Source organism: Amyelois transitella, chromosome 24, assembly GCF_032362555.1.
Source record: "Amyelois transitella isolate CPQ chromosome 24, ilAmyTran1.1, whole genome shotgun sequence".
Classification (NCBI taxonomy): Eukaryota; Metazoa; Arthropoda; class Insecta; order Lepidoptera; family Pyralidae; genus Amyelois; species Amyelois transitella.
Genome location: NC_083527.1, coordinates 7,165,555 through 7,193,418, shown reverse-complemented (window position 1 = coordinate 7,193,418; position 27,864 = coordinate 7,165,555). Strand labels below are relative to the sequence as shown.

At 38.7% G+C, this 27,864-nt stretch overlaps 1 protein-coding gene across 4 annotated transcripts in view; it reads left to right on the top strand.

Annotated features, from left to right (window-relative positions):
- The window catches only part of LOC106143468 (protein 4.1 homolog), an 84,697-nt gene that overhangs the window by 37,930 nt on the left and 18,903 nt on the right, over nt 1-27,864 (top strand). For 2 of the 4 annotated variants that reach the window (XM_060951372.1, XM_060951371.1), the window contains exons 1-4: nt 19,492-19,624; nt 20,482-20,634; nt 21,122-21,307; nt 22,641-22,813. In XM_060951372.1, the coding sequence (XP_060807355.1) occupies nt 20,540-20,634; nt 21,122-21,307; nt 22,641-22,813 (454 nt within the window). In that variant the 5' untranslated portion in view covers nt 19,492-19,624; nt 20,482-20,539. Of the gene's footprint in view, nt 1-15,328; nt 15,498-17,602; nt 17,751-18,186; nt 18,304-18,901; nt 19,086-19,491; nt 19,625-20,481; nt 20,635-21,121; nt 21,308-22,640; nt 22,814-26,399; nt 26,548-27,864 lie in introns of those variants that run through there. The other 2 variants (XM_060951374.1, XM_060951373.1) reach the window with 2 other exon arrangements.

Sequence of the window (27,864 nt, the reverse complement as noted above, 5' to 3'; positions counted from 1 at the left end):
GTAAGAGCATCGCTTGGCATTCAAACTAATGTACATAATTGCCGTGTGGTTCTCGGCACCAATACAAAAAAGAATAGGACCACTCCATCTCTTTTCCATGGATGTCGTAAAAGGCGATTAAGGGATAGGCTTATAAACTTGGGATCCTTTTTTAGGCGATGGGCTAGCAACCTGTCACTATTTGAATCTCAATTCTATCATAAAGCCAAATAGCTTGATCGTGGCCATTCGGTCTTTTCAAGACTGTTGGCTGTGTCTACCCCGCAAGGGATATAGACGTGACCATATGTATGTATATATGTATGTATGTTCATAATTCCGAAAAAGAGTCAAGGCCTTATACATATGCTAACATAAAATCACGCCTCTTTCCCAGAGGGGTATAAAGAACCTACATTTTTACACTAGCTACGATCCCTGCATACTTTTTCCGCTTCATTCGCATTCATTACTCTCTTCAAGCATCTTTGTCCGGACTGACAGTGACAACCCTAGTCAGCGGTTACTTTGTTGATGGGTTAATAGATTTTCTATTGTGTTCGGGAAATTTACGTTGATGATAAAACACGTTTTGTGAGTGTTTTTTTTATGCGTTACTGTCATCATGTCAATGTGCTTGTGTTTAACGATATACATTAACAGTTTTCACTATGACCACAAAGAAAGAACTAGTTTTGACCGCGAAATTCTAAACAGAGATTGTTATTTAATTGTTAATTTTTGGAGTGAAATATTCTTCTTAAATTTAAGAGCTAACTCTTGTCAATGGAGTTAAGTGGAGCTTCCTCCGTTCATCTCTTTTTTCTGTTAATTTTTTTACTTGCTGGTATTTATGTTGCAACTTTTACTGCTTAAGTTAACTTTTTACGTGAATATTAAAAAATAAAATTAAAATCATAGTTTTTATAGTAGTTGCGCCCTAAGGCTGTGTTCCCGTAAGAATTCCGGGATAAAAATAACTATTTATTTCAGGTTATATTATAACCTTTTTTCATCAAAATCCATCCAGTAGATTAAGCGTGTAAGACAAACAAACACACATCCTTGCAAACTTTCGCATTTATAATATCTTAGAAGGAAACGTTAGCAGTACATATACAAGCATGGCTAAAATTTACGCGCAAGCGAAGTCTCTGGTCCAGGCTTGTTCGATTCTGTGATCTAAAAAACAAATGAAATTCAAATTCAAACTTTTATTTGCATAATATGAGTACAACAAGGTCTTAAATTTATACTATGCACCTATACCAGATCTTCATATTTACCCTTTCGGATGTTGCAAACATTTATTATGTATTAGTAGACATACAAACTTATACATAAAGGTACCTACCTAAAAAAAAAATTCACTCCACATTATCGTCCGTGTTTTGTGTTTTTATTGCTGTATAAGGTAGCCATGATCCATTATCAATTTTCGTCGGTCTACGGCGGCCGTGGCGGGTCGTTGACCCCGGTGACGTCATGGGGCCCCGGCGCCCCGTCTGCAACCTTTATGGGGCGAAGTGGGATGTCACGCGGAAATGCTTTATTGATCTGTCAAAATATTTAGTCTAGATTTAGAGCATCGGTGGTTGAACAGTAAAGGTGCCGGAATAAAAGCGAGCTTTGCTGGAATTCTGAATGCCAGCATTATGCTGAGGGGGTACCCTTTAGGGAGCACCATACTACATATCTATTTTTGTACATATTATTGTTTCCTTTTTTGTCTTTTTGTTATGGTGTTTTATGAATGAATTCTTTTTATTTTACTTTAACTGCCTTGGCTTTGTAGCTAACAAAATTTGTTTTTTGAATTATCGGTTAACTTTACATTAGTTTGAGTGCTAACCTATTTCGGTTTATGTTGACGTCATTAAGCGACACCTTGTATATATCCTGTTTTGAAAATAAAATTATTTCTATATTAAGCATTTTATATTTACACCTTAAAGCTATGTAAAATAAAACATTTAACATATGTGCGTTAAATCACGCAAACCCGGGGCGTAGTCTAAAGCATTTGAAATGGTCGTGTGCCATATTGACATGTTCAGTGCCCCAAATAGCTTCAAGCGAGATTCGGAACACGCAAATAGGAAATGTTAGGAATGATTTTGCTAAGTGAATTTGAGTGATGAAGTTAATGCACATACATACAAATATATGATTACGTGCCCATCCCTTACGGGGTTGACAGAGCCAACAGATATCATAAGCCAAATAGCTGAACATAGCCTATCAGTCTTTTGTTGTAAGACTGTTGGCTCTGTCTACCCCGCAAAAGATATAGACGTGACTATATTTATGTATAGATATCATAAGGTGAAATTTGTCTGTTTGAAATGGTGGTGAGAACTTAAAAAAAGGGTACTATTGTGGCCGGTGTCTTTGTGTCATTGTTACTATAATCCTATGAAATGTTCCGTGTTATTCTATCATTAAGCCAAACAGCTGAACGTGGCCTTTCAGTCTCTTGATGACTGTTGGCTCTGTCTACCCCGCAAGGGATAAAGTTGTGGTTATATGTTGTTGTTATGTTCAGGTCAAAAGTACCCAAAACCGCCGAGCTTGTATGAAGAGAGTTATGAATGATGTGGATGAAGCGATGGAAGTATGCAGAGATCGTGGCAAGTGGAAAGAGGTAGTCTCTGCCTACCCCTTCGGGAAAGAGGCGTGATTTTATGTATGTACATATGTATGTATGTTATGTTCCGTGTAACTACAATCTATGCTTTTCGTGTCACATATTCTGTGCATAGCTTCAGGCGATGTTCAGGACACGCAAATCAGGAATTTCGAAGAGAATTAGACTAGTTATTGCACGCGTGTTGTGCTGTATTTATACTATGAAAATTTTGTAATAAGCGTCAACATACATACATATAATCACGTCTTTACCCCTTACGGGGTGGACAGAGCCAACAGTCTTAAAAAGACTGATAGTCAACGTTCAGCTTATTGGCTTAATGATAGAATTGAGATTGAAATAGTGACAATTTGCTAGCTCATCGCCTAAAAGAATAATGCCAAGTTTATAAGCCTATCCCTTAGTCGCCTTTTACGACATCCGTGGGAACGAGATGGAGTGGTCCTATTATTTTTTTATTGGTGCCGGGAACCACACGGCAGCGTGAATTGAAGAAATATTCTTACCCATTAACAATTCTAGCCGCCGAGCTTGCATGAAGAGAGTTACGAATGTGGACGAAGCGGAGGAAGTATGCAGAGATCGTGACAAGTGGTAAGATGTAGTCTCTGCCTACCCCTCCGGAAAGAAAGCTTGATTTTTATGTTATGTTAACAATTCTAGACAATGTCCATTCGTTCACGGTGAAAAGTGAATGTTTAGAATAATCTTGACCTGTGGTAAAGAGCGACTAAGGGACAGGCTTATAAACTTCGGATTTATCTTTAAAGCGATGGGCTAGCAACCTGTTTATATTTGATTCGTAAATCCATGATTATGCAATACAGCCTTGCAAGCTCTGTCTCGTCCCGTTAGAGATAAAGACGTGATTATATGCATGTAAGTTGTACCGTGACACTAGAATCATGTCGTCCATGTAAGTACCACACGAAGAACGTGACTTATACACACACATATATATATATATAAATATAACGGGTCGGTCGTCATGGATGTCGTAAAAGGCGACTAAGGGATAGGCTTACAAACTTGACATTCTTTTTTAGGCGATGGGCTAGCAACCTGTCACTATTTGAATCTCAATTCTATCATTAAGCCAAATAGCTGAACGTGGCCATTCAGTCCTTTCAAGACTATTGGCTCTGTCTACCCCGCAAGGGATATAGACGTGAACATATGTATGTATGTATGTATAACGGGTCGCCGCGTCCGTCCGGACGGTGTACGGACGTACATTTTACGCGGTTGTTAACGCCCTCATTGTAGAAAGTTTACTACGCCGCCAACTTTTACTGCCCATTGTAAAAGTTGTTGCGGTCGAATTGCGTAAAAGCTAGATGTGAGATCTTCATTCATTGACGTTCGATGAAAATGCTGCAGTGCAGTTTGTTCCGCCGCTTCTTCTACACGTGCGCTTTGGCGGTACATACATACATACATAAATGTGGTCACGTCTATATCCCTTGCGGGGTAGACAGAGCCAACAGTCTTGAAAAGACTGAAAGGCCACGTTCAGCTGTGTGGCTTTATGACGAATTGAATATAAAATAGTGACAGGTTGCTTGCCCATCGCCTATACGAGTAATCCCAAGTTTATAAGCCTATCCCTAAGTTGCCTTTTACGAAATCCATGGGAAAGTTATGGAGTGTTTCTATTCTTAAGTCCCGGAAACCACACGGCATATCACGGAACACGGCTTCTGTCTACCCCATAAGGTATAAATACATTATGTATGTATGTATGTATTTATGAGTTCTTTACACCGGTATGCCTTGACCTGGTCAAAAGGGCGCGTCGCAAGACAGGTGCGGCGGTAAATATCGTGTCCACACCGTTAATTATGAAATGGGTTTTGTTTTTATTAATTGTCACGAAAGTCGGGACATAATTCCATTCATCCATCCATATAATCACGTCTGTATCCCTTGCGGGGTGGACAGAGCCAGCAGTCTTTGAAGACTGACAGGCCACGTTCAGCTGTATGAGTTTGTTTGTTTGTTTGAACGCGCTAATCTCAAGAACAACTGGATCCAATTGAAAAAAATATTTTTGCGTTGATTAAACCATTTATCGGGGAAGGCTTTAGGCTATATAACATCACGCCGCAGCTATAAGCAGCAAAGAAATAATGGAATATGTGGAAAAAAACCGTGTTAATTATTAATCCTTGCGGGCTTCAATGGTGCTCAAAATAACTACTCCACGCGGGCGCAGGTAGTAATGAATAAAAGTTTTGAATTGAATTGGATACCTCGCAATACCCCGCAAGGGATATAGACGTGACTATATGTATGTATGTATTGAAACGACGAGTATGCAAAATGTAGATGATAATAAATTACATAAACCTCGTCCTATACTACCGATGGCATCTCCACTTAATAAAGTTGAAGCCAGTTTTTCCGTTAGTCCACAAACATCCCTATAAGGAGGTCTAGCGGATCTGTGACAAGCTGGTTTTTAGTGTTGGATTCATGGAAAATATCTTTAGGAAAATATGATGCAATGAATGTATGGAATTGAAATTGCTTTGAGAAATTTATAACTCTTACATACATACAAACATATAGGTATGTATAATGAATAAAAATTTAGTTATAGAAAAAGAACTCTGTAAAATAATAATTTTCTCTATTTAGATAACGTGCCTGTATAAATTTTTCAATTTCCTGCATGGAAATACATTTGATTTTAAATCATTCCTGTATTCTATGAAAGTACATTTGCTCACAAAATTTACATTCCATTGAAAACTATAACGGATGCGCCGAGTGCACTGTCGTAATCCGGCCAATAAACCCAAATAACAAACATATCACCGCATTTCTAGCTAAATATGACATGAATCTTCATGATGTACTGCTTGGCTCGGCGCCAATTGTAGAAATTTATGTATAAGTTCTAAACATAACATATAATCACGTCTGCGGGGCAGACAGAGCTATCAGTCGTCAAAAGACTTAACGGATTCGCAGGCACAGCTATTATAATCTTAAAATTCTATCAATCAATTCCAGAAACATCAATTAAGTTAATCCTTCAGACTTTCGAGATTGATCTGCGATTTTTGCCAATCGTGACCAAATGGTCAAAGTTAAATTGCTGGTTTTCATAGATATGATAACCAGCTTTAACGGTGCCATTAAAAGGATTTGCAGTTTTAACGCCTTTCACGCTTACTTCATCACGGTTGATATTGCTATGCAACTTTGAACTATTTATCTGTTGTTTATAAAGCTCAATTTCCTCAATGGTAATCTAGCAAGCGGCTATGTGCAAAAATATCTAAGTCTCTAGAGATAGGAGTAGTAACTTAGAACCGTTACTCTGTCTAGACTTACTACAAGTTCGGTTTCTTGTTAAGTCGATATAGAAGATATTGCTGTTTGTCAATGTATGTATATTGGACAGGATAGAATGTAAAGAAATGAAGATTAAAAAAAACTTATTTAACGGTTATTGAATGAGTTTTGTTTGTTGTTATCGTTGGAGAAAGGAATCCTTATGGAGAAGATATCACCAAAAGTCTCGATAAGATTAGAAGGTCAACTTAATAAATTTATATAATTTATTGATAGCATAATGGCTGCCCATCTCCTTAAAGACAAATCCCAAGTTTATAAACTTTTAAACTTTTGATATAGTCTAAAATTTATTCCTTCAACACCATCATGTTAAAATCTAGATAATTTTAATTTGCAAAATGTTGAATTTCAACATTTTGGAAGCTTAAGGTATAATAAAAATTGCATCCTGTAAACTTTTAGAAGAAAATAAAAATAAGCGATAGATGTGAATTATTGCCGAAGCTAAAATGATGTTTATTTCATTAGTCACTTGTTTGTCGAGCAATATCAGTTTCCTTTTAGGTGTGAGCGATCTATCAAGAACAATTTATTCGGCCTTATCCATCACTCAGCCACACTTATCCATTTGCAATCAATGAGACGTCGACACCCGTTATTTCGAGGTGAACTATGTTGTACCTATTATGTCGTCTAAGTAAATTTACTTTGTATTTTTTTTTGTGTTTGTAAACTTTTTATTTATTTGAAGGCCTTTGTGGCGCAGCGGTAGAACGCTTGTTTGTGACACCGGAGGTCTCGAATCCCGGCCAGGTACATGATGAAAAAAAGAACTTTTTCTGATTGGCCTGGGTCGTGGATGTTTATCTATATAAGTATTTATTATAAAATATAGAACGAGTATCGTTGAGTTAGTATCTCGTAACACAAGTCTCGAACTTACTTCGAGGCTAACTCAATATGTGTAATTTGTCCCGTATATATTTATTAATTTCGCGTATATTCAGTTATCTATTTCCACTTTTGTATGTTCTCCAACTTGAGAATCTAGGTCAGTTATTCCTGTTAAAAATACTTACTGGTGACAAAGAATGTGGGTTCAATTGGACGAATTGGACGCGAGGTCGCGTGCTCCCAACCTGATTGGGACCTTTTGACCCGTGGGCGTCGAGAATATATTGGGAGAACTATTAGATGCTCAGCTTCGTCCATTAGACTACAAAGAACAATGTATTCAAACATACATACCATAATCCATTATATAATTGTTGTGTCTTAAGGATAATACTCGTAAAATAACTGTTGTTCACCCTTGCCTCAATTTTGTATATGATCCTCTTATTGTCAGGTTGGCTGGAAGAGATCCCATTTAGGGATAAGCCCGCCTTTGTACTGTACTGGTTTTATTTGTAATGTACTCCTTTAGTAAACAATAAAGCATTTACTTACTTACTTACTTTACCATAATCCGTCTTCCTCTTACGGTGAGGGAAAACATCGTGAGGAAACCTGCACTTTCCGGCAACTGGATGTGTAACCATGATCGATCCAATACGGATTAGGTTCCCATGGAAAGGTTGAGGTGGTCGGATAGGAGTCGCTTCGTGGATAAACCTCACCCAATCCACGATCCACGGTCAAAGGAATACCCCAGGCTCCTCTGCAGAGTGGCGAGGATGAAACGAGGCTTAAAGTCAGGAGGAAGACATGCATAATCCTTCTTTCTCATCCTGATCCTTTACGCCGCAGACAGAGCCAACAATCCCGAAAAGACTGAAAAGTCACGTTCAAGTGTATGACTTAACTACTACACTATTTGAATCTCAATTCTATCATTATGCCGTACAGCTGAACGTGGTCTTTTCGTGGCTCTGTCTGCGCCGTGCGGATCAATGACGTGATGTGTGTACGTGTGATTGCGATAATTGTGATGGCATTGAGATTAAGAACATGTCTAACGATACTTTGATTACTAGATTGGTCAAATTACAGCGAACGGTAAGAGAAAAAGCAAACTGTGACCTCTATTCATAAATGGCAGAAAAAGTTTGGAATTCAGATCTACGGTAATCATCTATCACATCATCGTGCCGTGTGGTTCCCGGCACCATTACAAAAAAAGAATAGGACCACTCCATCTCTTTCCCATGGATGTCGTAAAAGGCGACTAAGGGATAGGCTTATAAACTTGGGATTCCTCTTTTAGGCGATGGGCTAGCAACCTGTCACTATTTGAATCTCAATTTTATAATTAAGCCAAATAGCTGAACGTGGCCATTCAGTCTTTTCAAGACTGTTGGCTCTGTCTACCCCGCAAGGGATATAGACGTGACCATGTGTGTGTGGTAATCATCTACGTAATTATCAGGCACAATAGTATGCAAGCGGCTACGCTCGCGTTAAAAGAAAAAAAAAAAACGACTGTAAAAATCATCTCCGTAGACCGCTTAAGGAGCCTATGCGTGACAAATTTTACAATAATCATACATATGTATAATCACGTCATTATCCTTTGCGGGCTAGAAAAAGTCATGAAAAGTATGAAAGGCCACGTTCAGCTTGAGGGCGGAATGATAGAATTGAGTTTTGGATAGTGACAGTATAAACCTGTCACTATTTATAAACTTAGGATTCTTATAGGCGGTATTGAATTATTTGAATGTCCAATTCTATTATTAAGCCAGATAGCTGAACCGTGGCCTCTTGGTCTTTTCGAGATTGTTGGCTCTATCTGCTCCGCAAGGAATATAGACGTTTCTATGATAGATTTGAGTGTGGTTAAGCTTAATCTGCCTGGTGGTAAGCAAGATTTTAACTTAGTTATTCCAATATCTAAGCAATTTACTGCAAAGTTTCATGAAAATCCGATCAGTAGTTTTCGCGTTAAAGAGTAACAAACTTTAAAAAAAAAATCGCATTTGTTATGTTATATTATAGTTACAAACTTGGGATTCCTTTTTTAGGCGACGGGCTAGCAACCTGTCACTATTCGAATCTCAATTCTATCATCAAGCCAAACAGCTGAACGTGGTCTATCAGTCTTTTCAAGACTGTTGGCTCTGTCTACCCCACAAGGTATACAGACGTGACCATATGTATGTATGTATATTATAGTTGAACAAACAATATGTAAGTATTTACCTTAACTTTCAACAATAGGCAACGGTTGCAAGGTTGCACGGTACACAGTAACAGATAGACACACAATAGAGGTATAAATCATACGGGCCGCTGTGGGAAAATGGAGGTTCGTATTTGTACGAAGAATAATGTCGAGGGCGAGAGGGTACATACATACATATGGTCACGTCTTTATCCCTTGTGGGGTAGACAGAGCCAACAGTCTTGAAAAGACTGATAGACCACGTTCAGCTGTTTGGCTTAATGATATGCTATTCTAAGTTTAATTAATATTGTGAAGTTGACGTTGTTGAAGAAAATGCTGCAGTGCAGTTTGTTACCGCTTCTTCTGCACTGACGCCTTGGAAGCGGCAGTAAACTTAGTTTTTAAGTAATTTATTTGACGTCAACCAATGTTGTTAAACCATACGTTTTGACAATTATTAAGCGATATATAGTATCATATCTATACTAATATTATAAAGCTGAAGAGTTTGTTTTGTTTGTTTGTTTGTTTGTTTAAACGCGCTAATCTCAGAAACTTCTGAGCCGATTTGAATAATTCTTTCACTGTTAGATAGTCTATTTATCGAGGAAGGCTATAGGCTACATTTTATCCCGGATTTCCTACGGGAAACGTCAACAATGCATGTGAAAGTTGAATGAGTCGGCCATCTGCGAGCTTTCCACGCGAACGCTGCGCAAACCAACAAAGATATAGTAAAACAATGTACTAAAGATGTGAAGTACTCATTTTTTGCCACAAAAAAGTCCGCGAGAGCATATATCTATCTCTTAAGGTTTACTTACAATAACCACTTTTATGTTCATTTTTTAAGATTATTTTTTCATCATAAACATAAGTTATTTTGAAACCAATTTTCTTTAATTCAGTATTAATCCTTATCCAAATAAATATGTTTATTACTTTCGGTTTTTCATGTAGACTAAAATTGCCATTTACAGTATATAAATCAGACGAATAGGTTTTGAGATATACTCGTTATAAGCAATTTGCAGCGAAACATTTAATACGGCGAACCAGCGTTCTTTCTAATACGCGTGACCGCCTAATAAATATGATGCCCAAAATAACTATTCCACGCGGACGAAGTCGCGGGCACAGCTAGTAGTAAATATATAGTATCCTATAGTAATAGATAAAAATTTTGATTTTTTTTGATAGAATTGAGGCGAGAAGGGAAATTGTTGATCTAAAGCTGTTTTTTTTTTTAAGTATAACATGGTATTGCACCAAAAAAGAGAGTTAGAGCGTCTGTGGTCGAATCGGTAAGGTGTCCGGTTAAAATGCGTGATACGCATAAAGGCACAGGTTCAAATCCCATATCGGCTATGTACCAATGACTATTAACAAAGTTATGAACATAATTTTAACTTAAATGTTTACCTTGATCCAAATCTTTTAGGGTCAGTCAGGAGGTCGGACTGGACTCGCGTTTGTATACAAATTTGACTCACCCAATAAATATTCTTTCATCCACATTTCTATTCTAAGATGGGATGGAAGAAAATGTTGCCGTGCAGTTTGTTACCGCTTCTGCACTGCGCTTTGGAAGCGGCAGTGAACTTATTTTTCAAATCTATGTTGTGAAATCAAATGATACTTATGACAATTATTAAGTGATGTTTGACATGGCCCTTAATAATGAATAAAAATTTCTCCTCTTAATTATTCAATGGTTGACTGGAAGAGATCCCTAAATGGGATAAGTCCGCCTTTGTATATTTTGTCTTACAAATTTACTTTCTTTTTGTGTTTCGCATGTACAGTAATAAATATATTACAAAGAAACAAACAAAAATTTTGAATTTGAAATCTGATCCATAGTCAAAGGCAGAGGTGAGGATGCAACCTGGACTAAAGCCAGGAGGAAGAGTGATAGTGTAATGGGAGCGATGTTTTGTGAGATCACTGTGAATGAAATTATATCACACACTTATTGAAAGCTCAAATTAATAAATTGAAATGGAATGTGAACTTCAAACCTGAATAACTCTTCATTGTAAGAAATTAGTTTAACTATTCATTGCTATAAAATGTTTGAAATCATCGTAGGGTCCTATTCAAAGGGTGTCTGAGAAATGGTCCAAATATAAGCTTGGTCAATTGCCCAATTTGTCATCTGTCACTCATGATTGTCGTGATTGACGATGGCAAGTGTCAATGGAATTTGATGATACTGATGATTATGGCGCCCGTACCTAAAGCGACGTGCGTTTCGTAACATAAATACATTTAAATCACGTCTTTATGTTGAAAAGGGTAGACAGAGCCAACAGTCTCGAAAAACTGGAAGGTCACGTTCAGCTGTATGTTTAAATTAATTAATTAAATAAATAAATAATGGGACTTATTACACAGATTGAATTAGCCTTGGAGCAAGTTCGAGACTTGTGTTGCGAGATACTAACTCAAAGATACTATATTTTGTAATAAATACTTATATAGATAAACATTCAAGATGTAGGCCAATCTGAGAAAGTTCGTTTTTCATCATGCCAGAAACTAATGTAAAAATAATGTCTAAAAATAAAGGTTGCAACAGGTTGGTTATAATGACACTTGCAGATGATATGGACCGTGGCCCTAACAATGACCTGACGTCATCGAGTTTAAAGGAAATGATGAATTACATGTACCGTAGTATGTACATAGTGGACAATACTAGGGAAGCTCTGTTAGCTGAATCGACTTTTGCTCTTGCGCTCAGTCTTTTAGAGACTGCTGGCTCGGTCTACCCCGCAAGGGATATAGAAGTGATGATATATACATCTGTATGTATATTTTTATACATACATAAAATCACGCCTCTTTCCCGGAGGGGTAGGCAGAGACTACCTCTTTCCACTTGCCACGATCTCTGCATACTTCCTTCGCTTCATTCACATTCATTATATATTTTTATCTATTAATAATTAGTTCTAAATTCATTCATGTTTTTTAATGTAGACAATGTGCATTCGTCCACGATGTAGTTTTAAGAGATCTATATTTGTAAAATGACGTCCGATGAAAATGATGCAGTTTAGTTTGTTCCGCCGCTTCTTCTACCCATGCGCCTTGGAAGCGGTAGTAGTTATAATTAGATTTGAGTGTTGTGTGACGTCAATAAGTGATACATTGTATTCAATTTTTAAAAAAATATTTTCTATTCTTATCTATACTAATATTATAAAGCTGAAGAGTTTGTTTGTTTGAACGCGCTAATCTCAGTAACTACTGGTTTCAATTGAAAAATTATTTTTGTGTTGAATAGACTATTTATCGAGGAAGGCTTTAGGCTATATTACATCACGCTGCAACTATTAGGAGCGAAGAAATAATGGAAAATGTGAAAAAAATGGGGATAATTATACCCTTGCGGGCTTCAATGATGCCCAAAATAACTTTTCCACGCGGACGGAGTCGCGGGCACGTCTAGTAAAATATATAACCCGTCAGCGGCTCGTAATTTAGAAACGCTTTCCGAGCGTTTGACACTTAAAGGGGCAGATTCTTAGTTACGCTCTGATTACGATAACGCTGAAAAAAATTAAGAACTGGCCGACTTCCACCGACTTGACCTTAATAATTACGAAACGGCTACAGCTCGTACATTAGCCAAAAAAAGGTGTATGTCAAATGTTCACCCTTGTTTCAATTTTGTATGCGATCCTCTTATTGTCAGGTTGGCTGGAAGAGATCCCACTTAGGGATAAGTTCGCCTTTGTGCTGTACTGTTGATTTATATTTGTAATGTACTCCTTTAGTGAACAATAAAGCATTTACTTAGTTTGTATCACACATACATACATAAAACCACGCCTTTGTCCCGGCGGGTAGGCAGAGGCTACATCTTTCCACTAGCCACGATATCCGCATACTTCATTCGCTTCTTCAACATTCATAACTCTTCATGCAAGCTCGGCGGTTTCGGGTACTCTTGACCTGACCCTTTGCCAGAAAGTCCTCAATTGTATCAGTAAAGCTGAAAGCTGCGGCCTTTAACAGTATTTTCAAGACCGTTGACTTTGTCTACCCCGCAGGGGATATAGCCGTGATTATATGTTTTGTAATGGCCACTTTCTATGTTTTCTTTATTTTGTGCACGGGGCATGAGTCACCGTGATGAGAACCAGACTTCTGATTTGGTCGTATGGAGGCAGGACTTTTATTGCTAATCGGCTTTATATTGAAAATCAATATCAATCAAGACGTTCAAACATCTTTGCGGGGAGCCATGTGCAACGCATGTACAGTTGGTATCATTAATTTACATATAAACAGTGAGGTATAAAACTTTCTAATTGGTGCCGGGAACCATACGGCAAAAGGAAATATTCAAATCATAGGAGTACTTTTAAGAGTATTGCATTTTTTTCATTACATCGTGTCTATCTCGCACGGGATATTAAACGTGATTATGTACTCGTATGTATATAAGTGTGATAGTGATATTGAAAGGAGAGTGAACGCGGGGAACATGGTGAATGGAGCTTTGTATGCCTTTATGAGCAGTCAGAAACGGCAAAAAAGGCTCGACTGGCTGTGCATAGGAGCGTGTTGGTCCCAACTTTAATGTATGGGAGTGAAAGTTGGGTATGGCAAAAGAAACACGAAAGCAGAATAAATGCAGTGGAAATGAGAGCGTTAAGGAGTATGATCGGTGTGAAATTGAGTGACCGGATAAGGAACAGCGTGATAAGGGAATGTTGTGATGTGAAAGAAGATGTAGTTACGGGAATAGAAACGGGTATGTTAAGATAGTTTGGTCATGTGGAGAGGATGAATGAAAGCAGGTTGACTAAGCAGATAAACAAGGAGAGTGTGGAGGGATAGGTCGGAGTTGAAAGGCCTAGACGAATATATCTTGATCAAATTAAGGACGTCCTGGCAAAGGGTCTGGTCAAGAGTATCCGAAACCGCCGAGCTTGCATGAAGAGAGTTAGGGAGTGTCGATGTAGCGAAGGAAGTATGCAGAGATCGTGGCAAGTTTAAAGATGTAGTCTCTGCCTACCCCTCCGGGAAAGAGACGTGGTTTTATGTGTGTATGTATGTATATTTCCTTTAGTGATGTTTTACGAAACTTTCCTCTTAAACTGCACTCCTCTCCTGACTCATGCAATGAATAATATATCAAGCCGTCTGTCTGTCTGGCTCGGGAAGGGCCATCGATCGCATCCTCCCTAGTTTAGACATGTTACGTTTTGTATTTTTTTTTGAGCGTCGCTTTTCCGGACTATTTCATATGTCATCGTCATCATCATGTCATCCATATATCCTTTTTCTAGTGCCACACGGCACATTTCATATTAAAGACTTCATTTCATTCATATGATACATAAATATGTATAATCACGTCTTTATTCCTTGTGAGGTAGACCGAGCCAACGGTCTTGAGAAGACTGATAGGCCACGTTGTCTATTTGGGTTTAAGATAGAATTGAGATTTCATATGATGAACAAATAAAATCAACCCAGCCCGAACCAAAGCCAACAAACCCAGATACATCTCAATTTATTCATCTTACCCACTATTCAGGCGCCAAGCCACCTCTATTTATATGGTTAACAATGGCTTATTTGTCTGCCATCTTTGAATGGAATCGAGTCCTTGCTTTGCTCATGTTAAACCCCTATTTGTAGGTATGTAGATGATATTATCGTATTGCGTACATAATTCGGAGACAACATGTGTATACCTATAGCCATTTGACCTTCAAAATTTCATTCGTAGAACATAGAGCAATGTGAAAAGAATCAGCTCGTCATGATTATTCCTGATTTTAATGATACATGCAACTCAAATTCCAATTCAGTAAGCGTTTAGGGGTTTCGTGATAAATAAAAAAATTGCGCGTCTAAGGTTGAAGCAACGGTGTTGACGAATACTGGAACACGATGAATCATCTTCCATCTCTTTCTACTTTACGGTATCTTTAGAGATAGAATCCTGTGAAGGATTAGATATATCAGGTGTAAATATGAAGCGAATATCGAACATCTTAGGAAGGTTCTTTACCAAGATGCGTTGTGTATCTCCGTCCAATTTATCTGCATGTCTGTATGTATGTATGTATGTTTGTCCGCGATTATTTCGCGTTTTAAACCGATTTTGATGCGGTTCTCAGGAAAGTGGTTTTTATACTTATGATAATGTTTTAGAAATATAACAGTCTTCAACAAAGGAGGTATCGATTGGAGGCGATTTTCTTATTACAAAAGTTATAGTCTAAACAGATAAATAATCATAATCTCTCCTTCTATTCCAGGGGCTGAAGGACGCGCGGCAAAATGCCGGAGGGCGTGCCCAAGGAGGCCAAAGAGCCCAAGGACGAGAAGCCCAAGCCCAGGGAACCGGAGAAGAAGCGGCACGATGGCAACACCGTCAACGTCAAAGTGGAGCTCCTGGACGGATCCATTCTGGACCTTGCTGTTGATGTAAGTATACATTGATGATGTAGAGGAAATTGGTGGAGGGAAAGGTCGGAGTGGGAAGACCTAGACGAACGTATCTTGATCAAATTAAGGACGTCCTGGTAAGGTAAGGTCAAAAGTACCAGAAACCGCCGAGCTTGCATGAAGAGAGTTATGAATGTGGATGAAGCGAAGGAAGTATGCAGAGATCGTGGCAAGTGGAAAGAGGTAGTCTCTGCCTACCCCTCCGGGAAAGAAGCGTGATATTATGTATGTATGTATGTAGAGGAAATTGGTATGAAATGCCCAGAGACTCGAAAGAGCTCTAGGATGACCACCATTAAAGATGAGCGGCTGGACTAGTCCATTTTTTATCTAGCTATTGATGTAAGTATATCTATTCTGATTTAGTCGAGAGATGATGGTAAAATGTCAGAGGGAGTGCTCAAGGTGGCCATAGAGATCACTCAGTCCAGTTTGAAGCATGTGTGATGCACAAGGTTTAATTGAAACACCCAGGTTCTTAGTTGCCCCTGTCGATTATGGCGGTGAGGACATGAAGTGGTTTTATCCTGGAGTTCCGAGAAATTTTATACAGTACTAGCTGTGCCCGCGACTTCGTCCGCGTGGAATAGTTATTTTGGGCATCATTGAAACCCTCAAGGATGAATAATTACCCTCGTTTTTTTTTTTCAAATTTTCCATTATTTCTTCGCTCCTCAAAGTTGCAGCGTGATGTTTATATAGCCTAAAGCCTTCTTCGATAAATGGTCTACTTAACACAAAAAAGAATTTTTCAATTCGAACCAGTAGTTCCTGAGATAAGCGCGTTCAAACAAACAAACTCTTCAACTTTATACTATTAGTGTAGATGTACATTTATTTACATAAAATATCTGCACGATTACCAGGTCAAGGTAAGCGGTTCAGAAAACGAATGGAATGCGTCATTAATATCGTCTGGGACACGGCCAAATAGCATCTGCTGTCATACTCGTAAAGATGGATGCTCACGAACTTTCTTCTAGAATGGAAATATACATATATCCAACCTGGAAAGGACACTTACATCAGACAAGCTTTAGACAGGAAAATGACCTTGAAGTACTGTCATTCCGTTTGTATTTTTTTTAATTGGTGTTGTTTGAAGAAGACTGTGGTATCTTGTCTAATTGGCCTAATTTGAATTAGATGAAACTGCCGAGCTTGCATGAAGAGAGTTATGAATGTGGATGAAGCGAAGGAAGTATGCTGAGATCGTGGCAAGTGGAAAGATGTAGTTTCTGTATTTTCTGCCTACCCCTCCGGGAAAGAGGCGTGATTTTATGTATGTATGATTTCAGGACACAAAAATGTGGAATTTCATCATTCAGGTGTGATATCACCCAGGTGACCAAAGTGGAATAAAAATAAAGTTGGTTACGCTTACAAGGATAACTTCATCCACAATTAATTAATGAACATTCGTTATCACTTCGCATTACCCGTACATCCATCTCAGTTTGGTCCAAAGGTTCGACTGGCAGAGAATGCCTTGTGGCATTAAGTCCACCTGTTGTACATTTTGCATAAAGTTTAAATAAGGTCTGCCGTGTGGTTGCCGGCACCAATACAAGAAAGAATAGAACCACTCCATCTCTTTCCCATGGATGTGGTAAAAGGCGACTAAGGCATAGGCTTATAAACTTGGGATTCTTCTTTTAGGCGATGGGCTAGCAACCTGTCAGTATTTGAATCTCAATTCCTATCATAAGGCCAAATAGCTGAACGTGGCCATTCAGTCTTTTCAAGACTGTTGGCTCTGTCTACCTCGCAAGGGATATAGACGTGACCATATGTATGTATGTAAGTTTAAATAAAGTACCCGGTTGACCGAGCTTTGCTCTGTCTACCAGAGATGGCGCTGATATAGCTTCTTAAAACGCGGTTTTTAAAATGTTTATATATCTTGGGAACCGAGCTTTTCTCGAACCTAGGACCTTGATAAATCGATTCCTTGAGCCGAAAAGCCCCTAATCTGTAACTTTCATGAAAATTGTTGGAGCCGTTTCCGAGATCCTGATTATATATGTATATACAAGAATTGCTCGTTCTAAATATATTAGATAAATAAAAATTTCCATTTGCAGAAAAAAATCCGCGGCGCCCAACTGTTGGACACCGTATGCGACAAACTGAACCTGGTGGAGAAGGACTACTTCGGACTGCTGTACGAGGACCGCGGCGACCCTCGCGTGTGGATCGACCTGGACAAACGCGTCTCCAAGCTGCTGAAGCGTAAGCGTACTGTGTCCCCCAAGCTTTTTTTTTTTTTTTTGGTTTTATTTGCCAGTTTGTCACAAATGTGGTTCGCCGTGTGGTTCCCGTCACCAATACAAAAAAGAATAGGACCACTCCCATCTCTTTCCCATGGATGTCGTAAAAGGCGACTGAGGGATAGGCTTATAAAATTGCGATCCTTTTTTAGGCGATGGGCTAGCAACCTGCCACTATTTGGATCTCAATTCCATCATTAAGCCGAGCAGCTGAACGTGGCCATTCAGTCTTTTCGGGACTATTGGCTCTGTCTACCCTGTAAGGGATATAGACGTGACTTTATGTATTTATGTAAAATTGTCAGTACTGACTTTGACAATATCAATGTCTCAAAATAATGTTATATTTAAACGCTATTATTTTTTTTAACAATTTAATATCTGATAATTGTCTCCAGGTGAACCTTGGCAGCTGAAGTTCGCAGTCAAGTTCTACCCGCCGGAGCCGGCGCAGTTGCAGGAGGAGCTCACCCGGTACCAACTAGTCTTGGCTGTGAGGAGGGATCTGCTGGAAGGTGGAGATGTATTTTTTTTTTCAAATGATTCTTCTTATTTACAGTGCCGTGTGGTTCCCGGCACCAATAGAAAAGAGAATAGGATCACTCCGTCTCTTTTCCGTGGATGTCGTAAAAGACGACTAAGGTATAGGCTTATAAAATTTGGGATTCTTCTCTTAGGCGATGGGCTAGCAACCTGTCACAATTTAAATCTCAATTCTATCATCAAGCCTCAAAAAGCTGAACGAGGCCTATCAGTCTTTTCAAGACTGCTGGCTCTGTCTACCCCGCATGGGATATAGACGGCAATAATTGTGAATAGGCATTATTTTCGAATCATGGGAGTCATGCACTGTACTCGCTTTAATATTTTCAACTGTTACTTTATTCCCTTCAAATCGTCTATAGTAACTCCTTAGTTCTATATCATTTCTTTATATCCTTCTTCAAAAGTACCCGAAACCGCCGAGCTTGCATGATGAGAGTTATGAATGTGGATGAAGCGAAGGAAGTATGCAAAGATCGTGGCAAGTGGAAAGAGGTAGTCTCTGCCTACCCCTCCGGGAAAGAGGCGTGATTTTATGTATGTATGTTTATCCTTCTGTTCTCCCACCAGGTCGCCTACCATGTTCAGCCGTGACCCACGCCCTGCTGGCCAGCTACCTTCTCCAATCAGAGCTAGGAGACTTCGAGGAATCACAGGCTGACGCCGCTCACTGCAAGCAGTTGAAACTGGTGCCGCCTTCAGCGTGCACGCCGGAATTGGAGGGAAAACTCATTGAGCTGCACAAAACTCACAGGTTTGTCACTAGATGGCGCTAGTTAGCGTGATTGGTCCAAATAGTTCGTGCATTTGTATCTAGATGGCGTTAGGAAGTTGCTCATATGGGTGACGGTAGGTCTACCTTCTCCAATCAGAGATCGGAGACTTAGAGGAATCAAAGGCTGACGCCGCTCACTGCAAGCAGCTGAAACTGGTGCCGCCTTCAGCGTGTACGCCGGAATTGGAGGGAAAACTCATTGAGCTGCACAAAACTCACAGGTTTGTCACTAGATGGCGCTAGTTAGCATGATTGGTCCAAATAGTTCGTGCATTTGTATCTAGATGGCGTTAGATAGTTAGCATGATTGGTCCAAATAGTTCGTGCATTTGTATCTAGATGGCGTTAGCAAGTTGCTCATACGGGTGACGCTAGGTCTACCTTCTCCAATCAGAGATCGGAGACTTTGAGGAATCACAGGCTGACGCCGCTCACTGCAAGCAGCTGAAACTGGTGCCGCCTTCAGCGTGCACGCCGGAATTGGAGGGAAAACTCATTGAGCTGCACAAAACTCACAGGTTTGTCACTAGATGGCGCTAGTTAGAACAATTGGTTCAAATAGTTCGTGCATTTGTATCTAGGTGGCGTTAGGAAGTTGCTCATTTGGCTGATGGTAGTTTTGTGAAGTCGTGCAGCTGTGATCTCCCCCCCGGAGCCCTATATAAGCCTCGGGCCTTCGCCTTTGGACCACTTTGGCGGCTACTCGCTGGATCTCGTGTCTATAGTTAAACCCAAGCCCTCTTAAACATTGTTAAACTCGTCCCAATAAACATACATACATACATATGGTCACGTCTATATCCCTTGCGGGGAAGACAGAGCCAACAGTCTTGAAAAGACTGAATGGCCACGTTCAGCTTTTCGAGGCTTGATGATGAGAATTGAGAGACCTAATAAAGGGTGTCGTTACTCTATGGATTTTAAAATTATCCCATATATGTGAGTGCTGCGCAATGGGACAGTCTGGTTTTTCACTGAGTTTTGTCCATGTTTAACTTTGATTATTTTCAAATTAAACAGTTGACATGACGGCCACAGTGGCGCAGCGGTAGTACGCTTGTCTGTGTCACCGGAGGTCCCGGGTTCGAATCCCGGCCAGGGCATGATGAGAAACAAACTTTCTCTGATTGGCCTGGGTGTTGGATGTTTATCTATATAAGTATTTATTATAAAATATAGTATCGTTGAGTTAGTATCTCGTAACACAAGTCTCGAACTTACTTCGTGGCTAACCCAATTTATGAAATTTGTCCCGTATATATTTATTTAAATTTATATTTTATATTTATATTTATAGTTCTTTCGTGGCGCTCAAATGCTCAATAATAGTCGTGTAGAAATTATAAACATTTTCTTTTTTTTTTTCTTTTTACAGAGGCCAAACGCCCGCCGAAGCCGAACTGAATTATCTGGAGAACGCCAAGAAGTTGGCCATGTATGGAGTGGACCTCCACCCGGCCAAGGATTCGGAGAATGTGGACATCACTCTAGGAGTGTGCTCGTCCGGACTGTTGGTCCATAGGGACAAGTGAGTTGTGTTCATCTACCAGTTTCATTTTTAGAATAGACATACATACATAAAATCACGCCTCTTTCCCGGAGGGGTAGGCAGAGATTACCTCTTTCTACTTGCCACGATCTCTGCATATTTCCTTCGCTTCATCCACATTCATAACTCTCTTCATGCAGGCTCGGCGGTTTCAGGTACTTTTGACCTGACCCTTTACCAGGACGTCCTTAATTTGATCAAGATACGTTCGTCTAGGTCTTCCCACTCCAACCTCAGTCAACGGGAGTTTAGAATAGAATAGATTTATTTTCAAAATTGGATGCAAGGTATCACTTATTGACGTCACATAACTTAAATCTAATTATAACTACTACCGCTTCCAAAGCGCATGTGTAGAAGAAGCGGCGGAACAAACTACACTGCAGCATTTTTATGGGACGTCAATATACAAATATAGGGATTATATGTTTATTAGATGATATCAAATTCTCATCTCTCCCCACAGACTGCGCATCAACCGTTTCGCGTGGCCTAAAATACTGAAGATCAGCTACAAACGTCACAATTTCTACGTGAAGCTGAGGCCGGGCGAGTTCGAGCAGTTCGAGTCCACGGTCGGCTTCAAGCTGGCCAACCACCGCGCCGCCAAGAAGCTGTGGAAGACGTGCGTGGAACACCACACCTTCTTCAGGTAAACGACTGACTGACTGAGAGTGTGACTGGCTGCTTGTGGAGAGACGTGACTGCAAGAGGAAGGGGTTTAGGCTTCAAGCTGGCCAACCACCGCGCCGCCAAGAAGCTGTGGAAGACGTGCGTGGAACACCACACCTTCTTCAGGTAAACGATCGACTGACTGTGCCGTGTGGTACACGGCACCAATAGAAAAAAGAATAGGACCACTCCATTTCTCTCCCATGTGGTTCAACTTAAACATTAGCGACGTATTATCTGAAAACAACACGATACCAGTCTGTTTCTCAATCATGCAAGGCAGGTCGTTAATATATACCAGTAAGAGAAAAGGTCCCAAAATGGAACCTTGCGGTACCCCTATTTATACCTTCGCTCCTTTTGAGTTTGTATTATTTAAAACTACCGTCTGCAATCTATAACTAAGATATGATTTAATAAGTTCAACGGCAGTAGTGTCGAGCCCGTAATGAGCAAGCTTGAACAGAAGAGTTACATGATCTACGCAATCAAATGCTTTAGTCAGATCGCAAAACACTCCAATGGCATCCTGTGAGTCTTCCCATGCATTAAGAATATAAGTGGCAAGAGCCACACCTGCATCTGTTGTCTATTTCCCTCAGTGAAGCCGTGTTGCTGACTGAAATAATTTATAAGACTTAAAGTAAAGCTGAATTTGATTAAGCATGATTGTCTCGAACACCTTGCTAAAAATTGGTAAAATTGAGATTGGTCTATAATTACCAGGCTCCGATATTTCACCTTTCTTAAATATTGGAATTAATTTACTATACTTCATTAAATTTGGAAAAATGCCTTGGTCAACATAATTATTGAATATATATGGTAGGTCCTCAGCTATAATATTTATAATATGATATATCACAACAGCCGACATACTCCAATGATCCTCAGACTTTTTCAGATTAAGTTCTTCAAAGGTTTTAATAATGTTAGTAGGATCAATATGTAAGAATTTGAATTTGGAATTGCAAGTGCTGACATTATTTTTAAGAAGTGTTTCAGCTTCATTAGGGCATGAGTCAATATTAGAAGTCAATTCCAACCGTATATTTGGAAGAAAATTAAAAAGTCAAGAGATTAAAAATTTGGCATATACGTTTCTTACCATGTTTGTACTTATTTAAAATTCCAACTCTACTCTTAACTCTATTAAAATAGCGACAGGTTGCTAGCCCATCGCCTAAAAGAAGAATCCCAAGTTTATAAGCCCATCCCTTACTTAAACGTACTTTAATAATAAAGGTCAGTAAACAAACACACGACACCATATTCTCAACTTTTATTCCTCACCACGAAAATTTGTCCATCAGACTGACAAGCCCCGAGCCGGCCAAGTCGAGCACGCTGTTCCCGCGGCTCGGCTCCCGATTCCGGTACAGCGGGCGCACGCACTACGAGTCGCGCGCCGCGCCCGTCAGCCGCGCGCCGCCGCACTTCACGCGCACGCTGTCCCACCGCCAGCTGTCCACCAGGTCGATGGACGGTGAGTGTGCTGTGCTGTATAGTGTCTGTAGGTTATGATGGTGCGACACCAGTCCAATTCCTTAGTCGTCTTTTACGATGTCCATGGGTAAGATATTAGGTAGTTCTGCAGCCGATCCATGAGTAAGTTTATTATCGTTAACGTGTTTCTATGTCTTTATTTCAAGGTCGTCCTTTTTTTTAAGGGCTTCTTCAAAAGTGTCTTTATATACGTCAAACTCAGAAAAATATAGCCTTATTGCAACGAGAATATCCAGATACCAAAAAACTACACCCCTTGTGGGGTTGACAGCCAAAAGTCTCGAGAAGACCGAAAGGCCACGTTCAGCTGTATGGCTTAATGATGGAATTGAGATTCAAATAGTGACAGGATGCTAGCCCATCGCCTACAAGAAGAATCCCAAGTTAATAAGCCTATCCCATAATCGCCTTTATTGGAAACCGCGCGGCACACAATCCGTATTAAGTCGTGTCCGACATGGTGTTTCTGAGATACAAGCTGATCTGATTATTCAGACACCCGTCTCTCATTGTCCGATTAGTTTTCCATTTTTTACACTAGATGGCGTGCTGCCATATTAAAACGCGCTCTAGTTATTTTTATAATTTTTATATAGTGTTTGGCAATTTGTATATCTATAGTTGTTAATACAAATTACTTCTTATTCCGAGTTTAATTTTTGGACCTAGTACGGCAGTGTCTAGGTAGCCACTCGTAATCATATGATGTACTGCTTAAAATTTGAGAGAAAATAAAATATTTGATTTCAAGATAATATTATTATTATACTAAACACGTGTTGTTGAGAAATGAGCATATTTTCACACAGTTTGGGAGATGAGATAATGTTTACATTACCGATGTGAAGTGTTCGCGAAATCTATGAGAAATCTCGTATATATCACGTGTGTAGTATGCAGGCTGAATCAGAATGTTTATAAAAATAACATCACTCGGGAACATAATGAATTGTACACTATTTTTAGCGTGCCGTATTTTTCGGTCTGTGGATATCGTAAGCAGCAATTAAGGGATACCAAGCTCCTCCCTAAACAGGAAGTAAGCCATGGCTATGACGATTGTTTAATCCAATCTTATAAAGAAAAACAAAATATTTTTTTAATGAATAAATAAATAAAGATTATTTATTTCAGATTTGCATCCATATTATGTTAGTAAAAATTAATTTTAACTTATTCTAGGGTTAGTTACAATTCATTTTAAATTAAATATTTTTGTTTGTAACGAATAAACTCAAAAACTATGCCACCATTTTTGATCTACTTTGTCACAAACATAGAATAGAAATTCTCGAGTAAAATGTTACTGTTTCTTCTTTTGGTAATTCCCACGGGACTGAGATGCGGACAACTAGTCATAGATAAACTTTATACAAAGCGGACCCGGGGTCCGAAATTTTTATTATATTTCTGGATTAATACGTTTGGACACATGTGTCAAACAATAAAATCATTAAATGATGGAAATATGTAGTCTGCCTATCCCTCAGGGAAAGAGGCGTAATTTTTATATGTAAATATCATTATCAACTAAAACATACATACAATGAGTCTCATCAAATTAAAATATTTAATCAAACTATCTAATTAATAACGTTGAAACTAATTATTCTAAATTCGGCTTAAACGACCTCTAATATACGTTTTTGTGTACAAAGTCGTAAGTTAATAACTATCTATTGTTTAAAATTACAAAGTTAATAATGAATTTGTCTAAATATATTACTACTAGTTTGGATTTATACAAATATTTTTCTCATACTCACGACCTTGGTAACGATTCGATGATTCATACGATTTGGTAGACCAAAATAAAAACTACTTGTATTTAGTTTTTTCATCCATAGTACTAATACTGTCTACATACAAATAGTCGCGTCTGTATCCCTCGCGGGGTAGACAGAGACTATATCTTTACTAGGTATTGCCACGATCCTTGCATACTTATTTCACTTAATCCACATTCATAACTCTCCTCTCTTTATGCAACCTCGCCGGTTTATTTTTTTTAGGAATAAAATATTTAAAACTTCTGAACAGATTTAAATGTAATACTATTAAATATAATCCTAAAAGTTCTGAATTTAAAAGAAACATATTTCCAACGAGAGCGAAGTCGCGGGCATAACATAACATACTTGTGTTTATCTTAACACGTTGTATCATATCCATAGTAATATAATAAATTAGCGACCTTGCTGTAATGGCTGAAATTGAACATTGACGCACAGACTGACTCATACGCCCAATTGACATTGCGCTGATCTGCATTTTGGATGGGTTTATACGCAACAAGACATTAACAGATTGTAATGTAATATAATTTTATTTGTGTCTTGCCAACTAATTGTAATTTAACAGCACTTTAGAATAAGAGCACTCCATCTCTTTTCTATTTTTCTATGGATGACGTAAATAGCGATTAAGGGAATAGGCTCACAATTCTGGTGGCGCAGTAAAACATAGTGTGTGCTGGTTGCTCCTTTTTTCCTGGCGCAGATTATTAAAATTTGTAGGCTATAAGCTAGCAACCTGCCACTATTTGAATATCATACCATCATTAAGCCATACCTACCGCTGAACGTGGCCTTTCAGTATTTTGTTGGCTCTATCTAGCTCTGTGTGACTATATATTTTTAATATTTTAGTTTATTCGTAACAAACAATAATAAAAAGTTAAAAAATACAAGTCATATGAAAAATTGTATGAATTAAGTCTGAAAAGCGAAGTGTGTCGAGTGGAGTGACACAGTTATTGCATAAAGCCATTCTCACGGCGGCGACATAACAGTGAAGTAGGAGATATTAATACACCATTTACTCACAATTATCTCATGTTTGTATTGGCAGTCCTTACGACTTTTTAACGTTAATGCATTGTAATTCCAAGGAAAGTCTGATGCGCGTATGAACTAATCGTTAATTTTGTATATGCCTGCATACTTTACTTGCCGTGTGGTTCCCGTATGCCGTGTGGTTTCAGGCACTTTAGAATCCACCACTAGAGAGATTAGACCACTCTTTCTCTCTTTCCTATGAATGTCGTAAAAGGAAACTAAGTCCATTAACTTGAGATTCTTCTTTTAGACGATGGGCTAGCGACCTGTCTATTTGAATCTCATTATATCTATGCCATACAGCTATATGAGGTTGCCTTTTTATCTTTTCGAGACTGTTGGCTCCTTCTACCCCGCAAGGGATATAAACCTAGATTATAAATACTACGAATGTCACGTCACGGGGTAAACAAAGCCGATAGTCACATCAATGCAAGTTTTCAGCAGTACCTAAGTTCGTGTAAAAATTCTTAGTAAAGCGTGTGATTTGTCTACGAGCAACTCGATATTTATATATTGTTTACTCACAATTAACACGGGCCGTATAGATTACCTTACCTCTTGGTGTGAAGCCAGTTGATTTTGAGACGCGGTCTTGAGCGATCCATTCGACGGATTGAGATTTCTTTTTTTTTAATAATTTGAGTGGACAAATTATTTTTATTAATTATATTGTTTTATTTGCTTTTAACTTTTGTTGTGAAAGAAAAATTTGATTTATTTTTAAATGCGAACGAATAGGATTTGGTGAATTTCTATTTTTTAAATCGAGTGTTTAAAAAAGAATCGAATTCGACTAGTTTTTTTTTTTTTTTTTGTGCCGTAAAGAGATTTTTGAAAATGGTGTTACGAGACTGCTTGCCCATATGTGGATCTAGTTAGTATAATTTTTTATATTTATTTGAAATATAAATCAATCAAGTATACAGTATGCCAAAATTTTGTATTTCAATGTTTAAAATTACTGTATTAAATGCTCCTGTAGGTACCTATATAATTTTGTGTACATAAATAAATAAATAAATATGTTTGGGATAGCAATATAACTATACATTACAAAACAAAGTCCCAAGCCGCTGTCTGTCTGTCTGTGTGTTCGCGATAAACCCGAAAAGTACCTAGTTTATTCACACGGGTGCAAAAGCTAGCCTTTATTTAATTACACTAGATGTTGTAGGTCCGCCTTAAGTCTCTTTAAAGAAATAACCTATAATGTTGTTCCAAAAAGAAAAAGGGATAGAGGCGTGATTTTATGTATGTATGTTGTTCCAATGTCTGAGGTATATAACAGCAAAGTTTCGTGAAAATCCGTTCAGCACTACATATCTTCCTATTTATGTCGTATAAGGCGACTAAGGAAATACTAAAAGACTTGGGATTCTTCTTGTAGACGATGTGCTAGCAACCTGTCATTATTTGAATCACAATTCTATCATTAAGCCGAACAGCTGAACGTGGTATTTCAGTCTTTTGATGACTTTTAGCTCTGTCTACCCCGAAGTTTTTGCGTGAAAGAGTCACAAGCAAACACACATCCTTTGTAGTATGAATACATTTTTATTGTTCGGCTAGCGACCTAGACTTCTAAGTTTAGTACTATCAAGCTATTATCTCATAGGTCATGTATCGTTTAGACGCAAAATCTTCATACAGTCATGACATCATATTGTCATTTGTTATTCAGCTCGCGATGGCTATATGTGACGGACACTATTAACAATATAGTATCAATTTTACATTCGCCCGCGTCAAAATAATATTATATTTCCCGTTTTAGTGGGAATTTCGCGGAATCCTCTCTTAGTGTGTATATTAGCGCTAACCATAACATCCACATTGAGATTCAAATTGTGCCGTGTGGTTCCCGTCACCAATAAAAAAAAACAATAGGACCACTCCATCTCATTCCCATGGACGTTGTAAAAGGCGACTAAGGGATAGGCTTTTAAACTTGGGATTCTTCTATTAGGCGATGGGCTAGCAATCCGTCACTATTTGAATCTCAATTCTATCATTAAGCCAGCTGAGTTCAGCTGTTTGGCTTAATGAGCTTTTTCCCTTAGTCGCCTTTTACGACATCTATGGGAACGAGCTGGAGTAGTCCTTTTTTCACACGGCAAACGGAACTATCTGCTATACATAAACCCAAGCATCCAGACGAAGTTAAAATATTTACATTAGCGAACTGTTACAG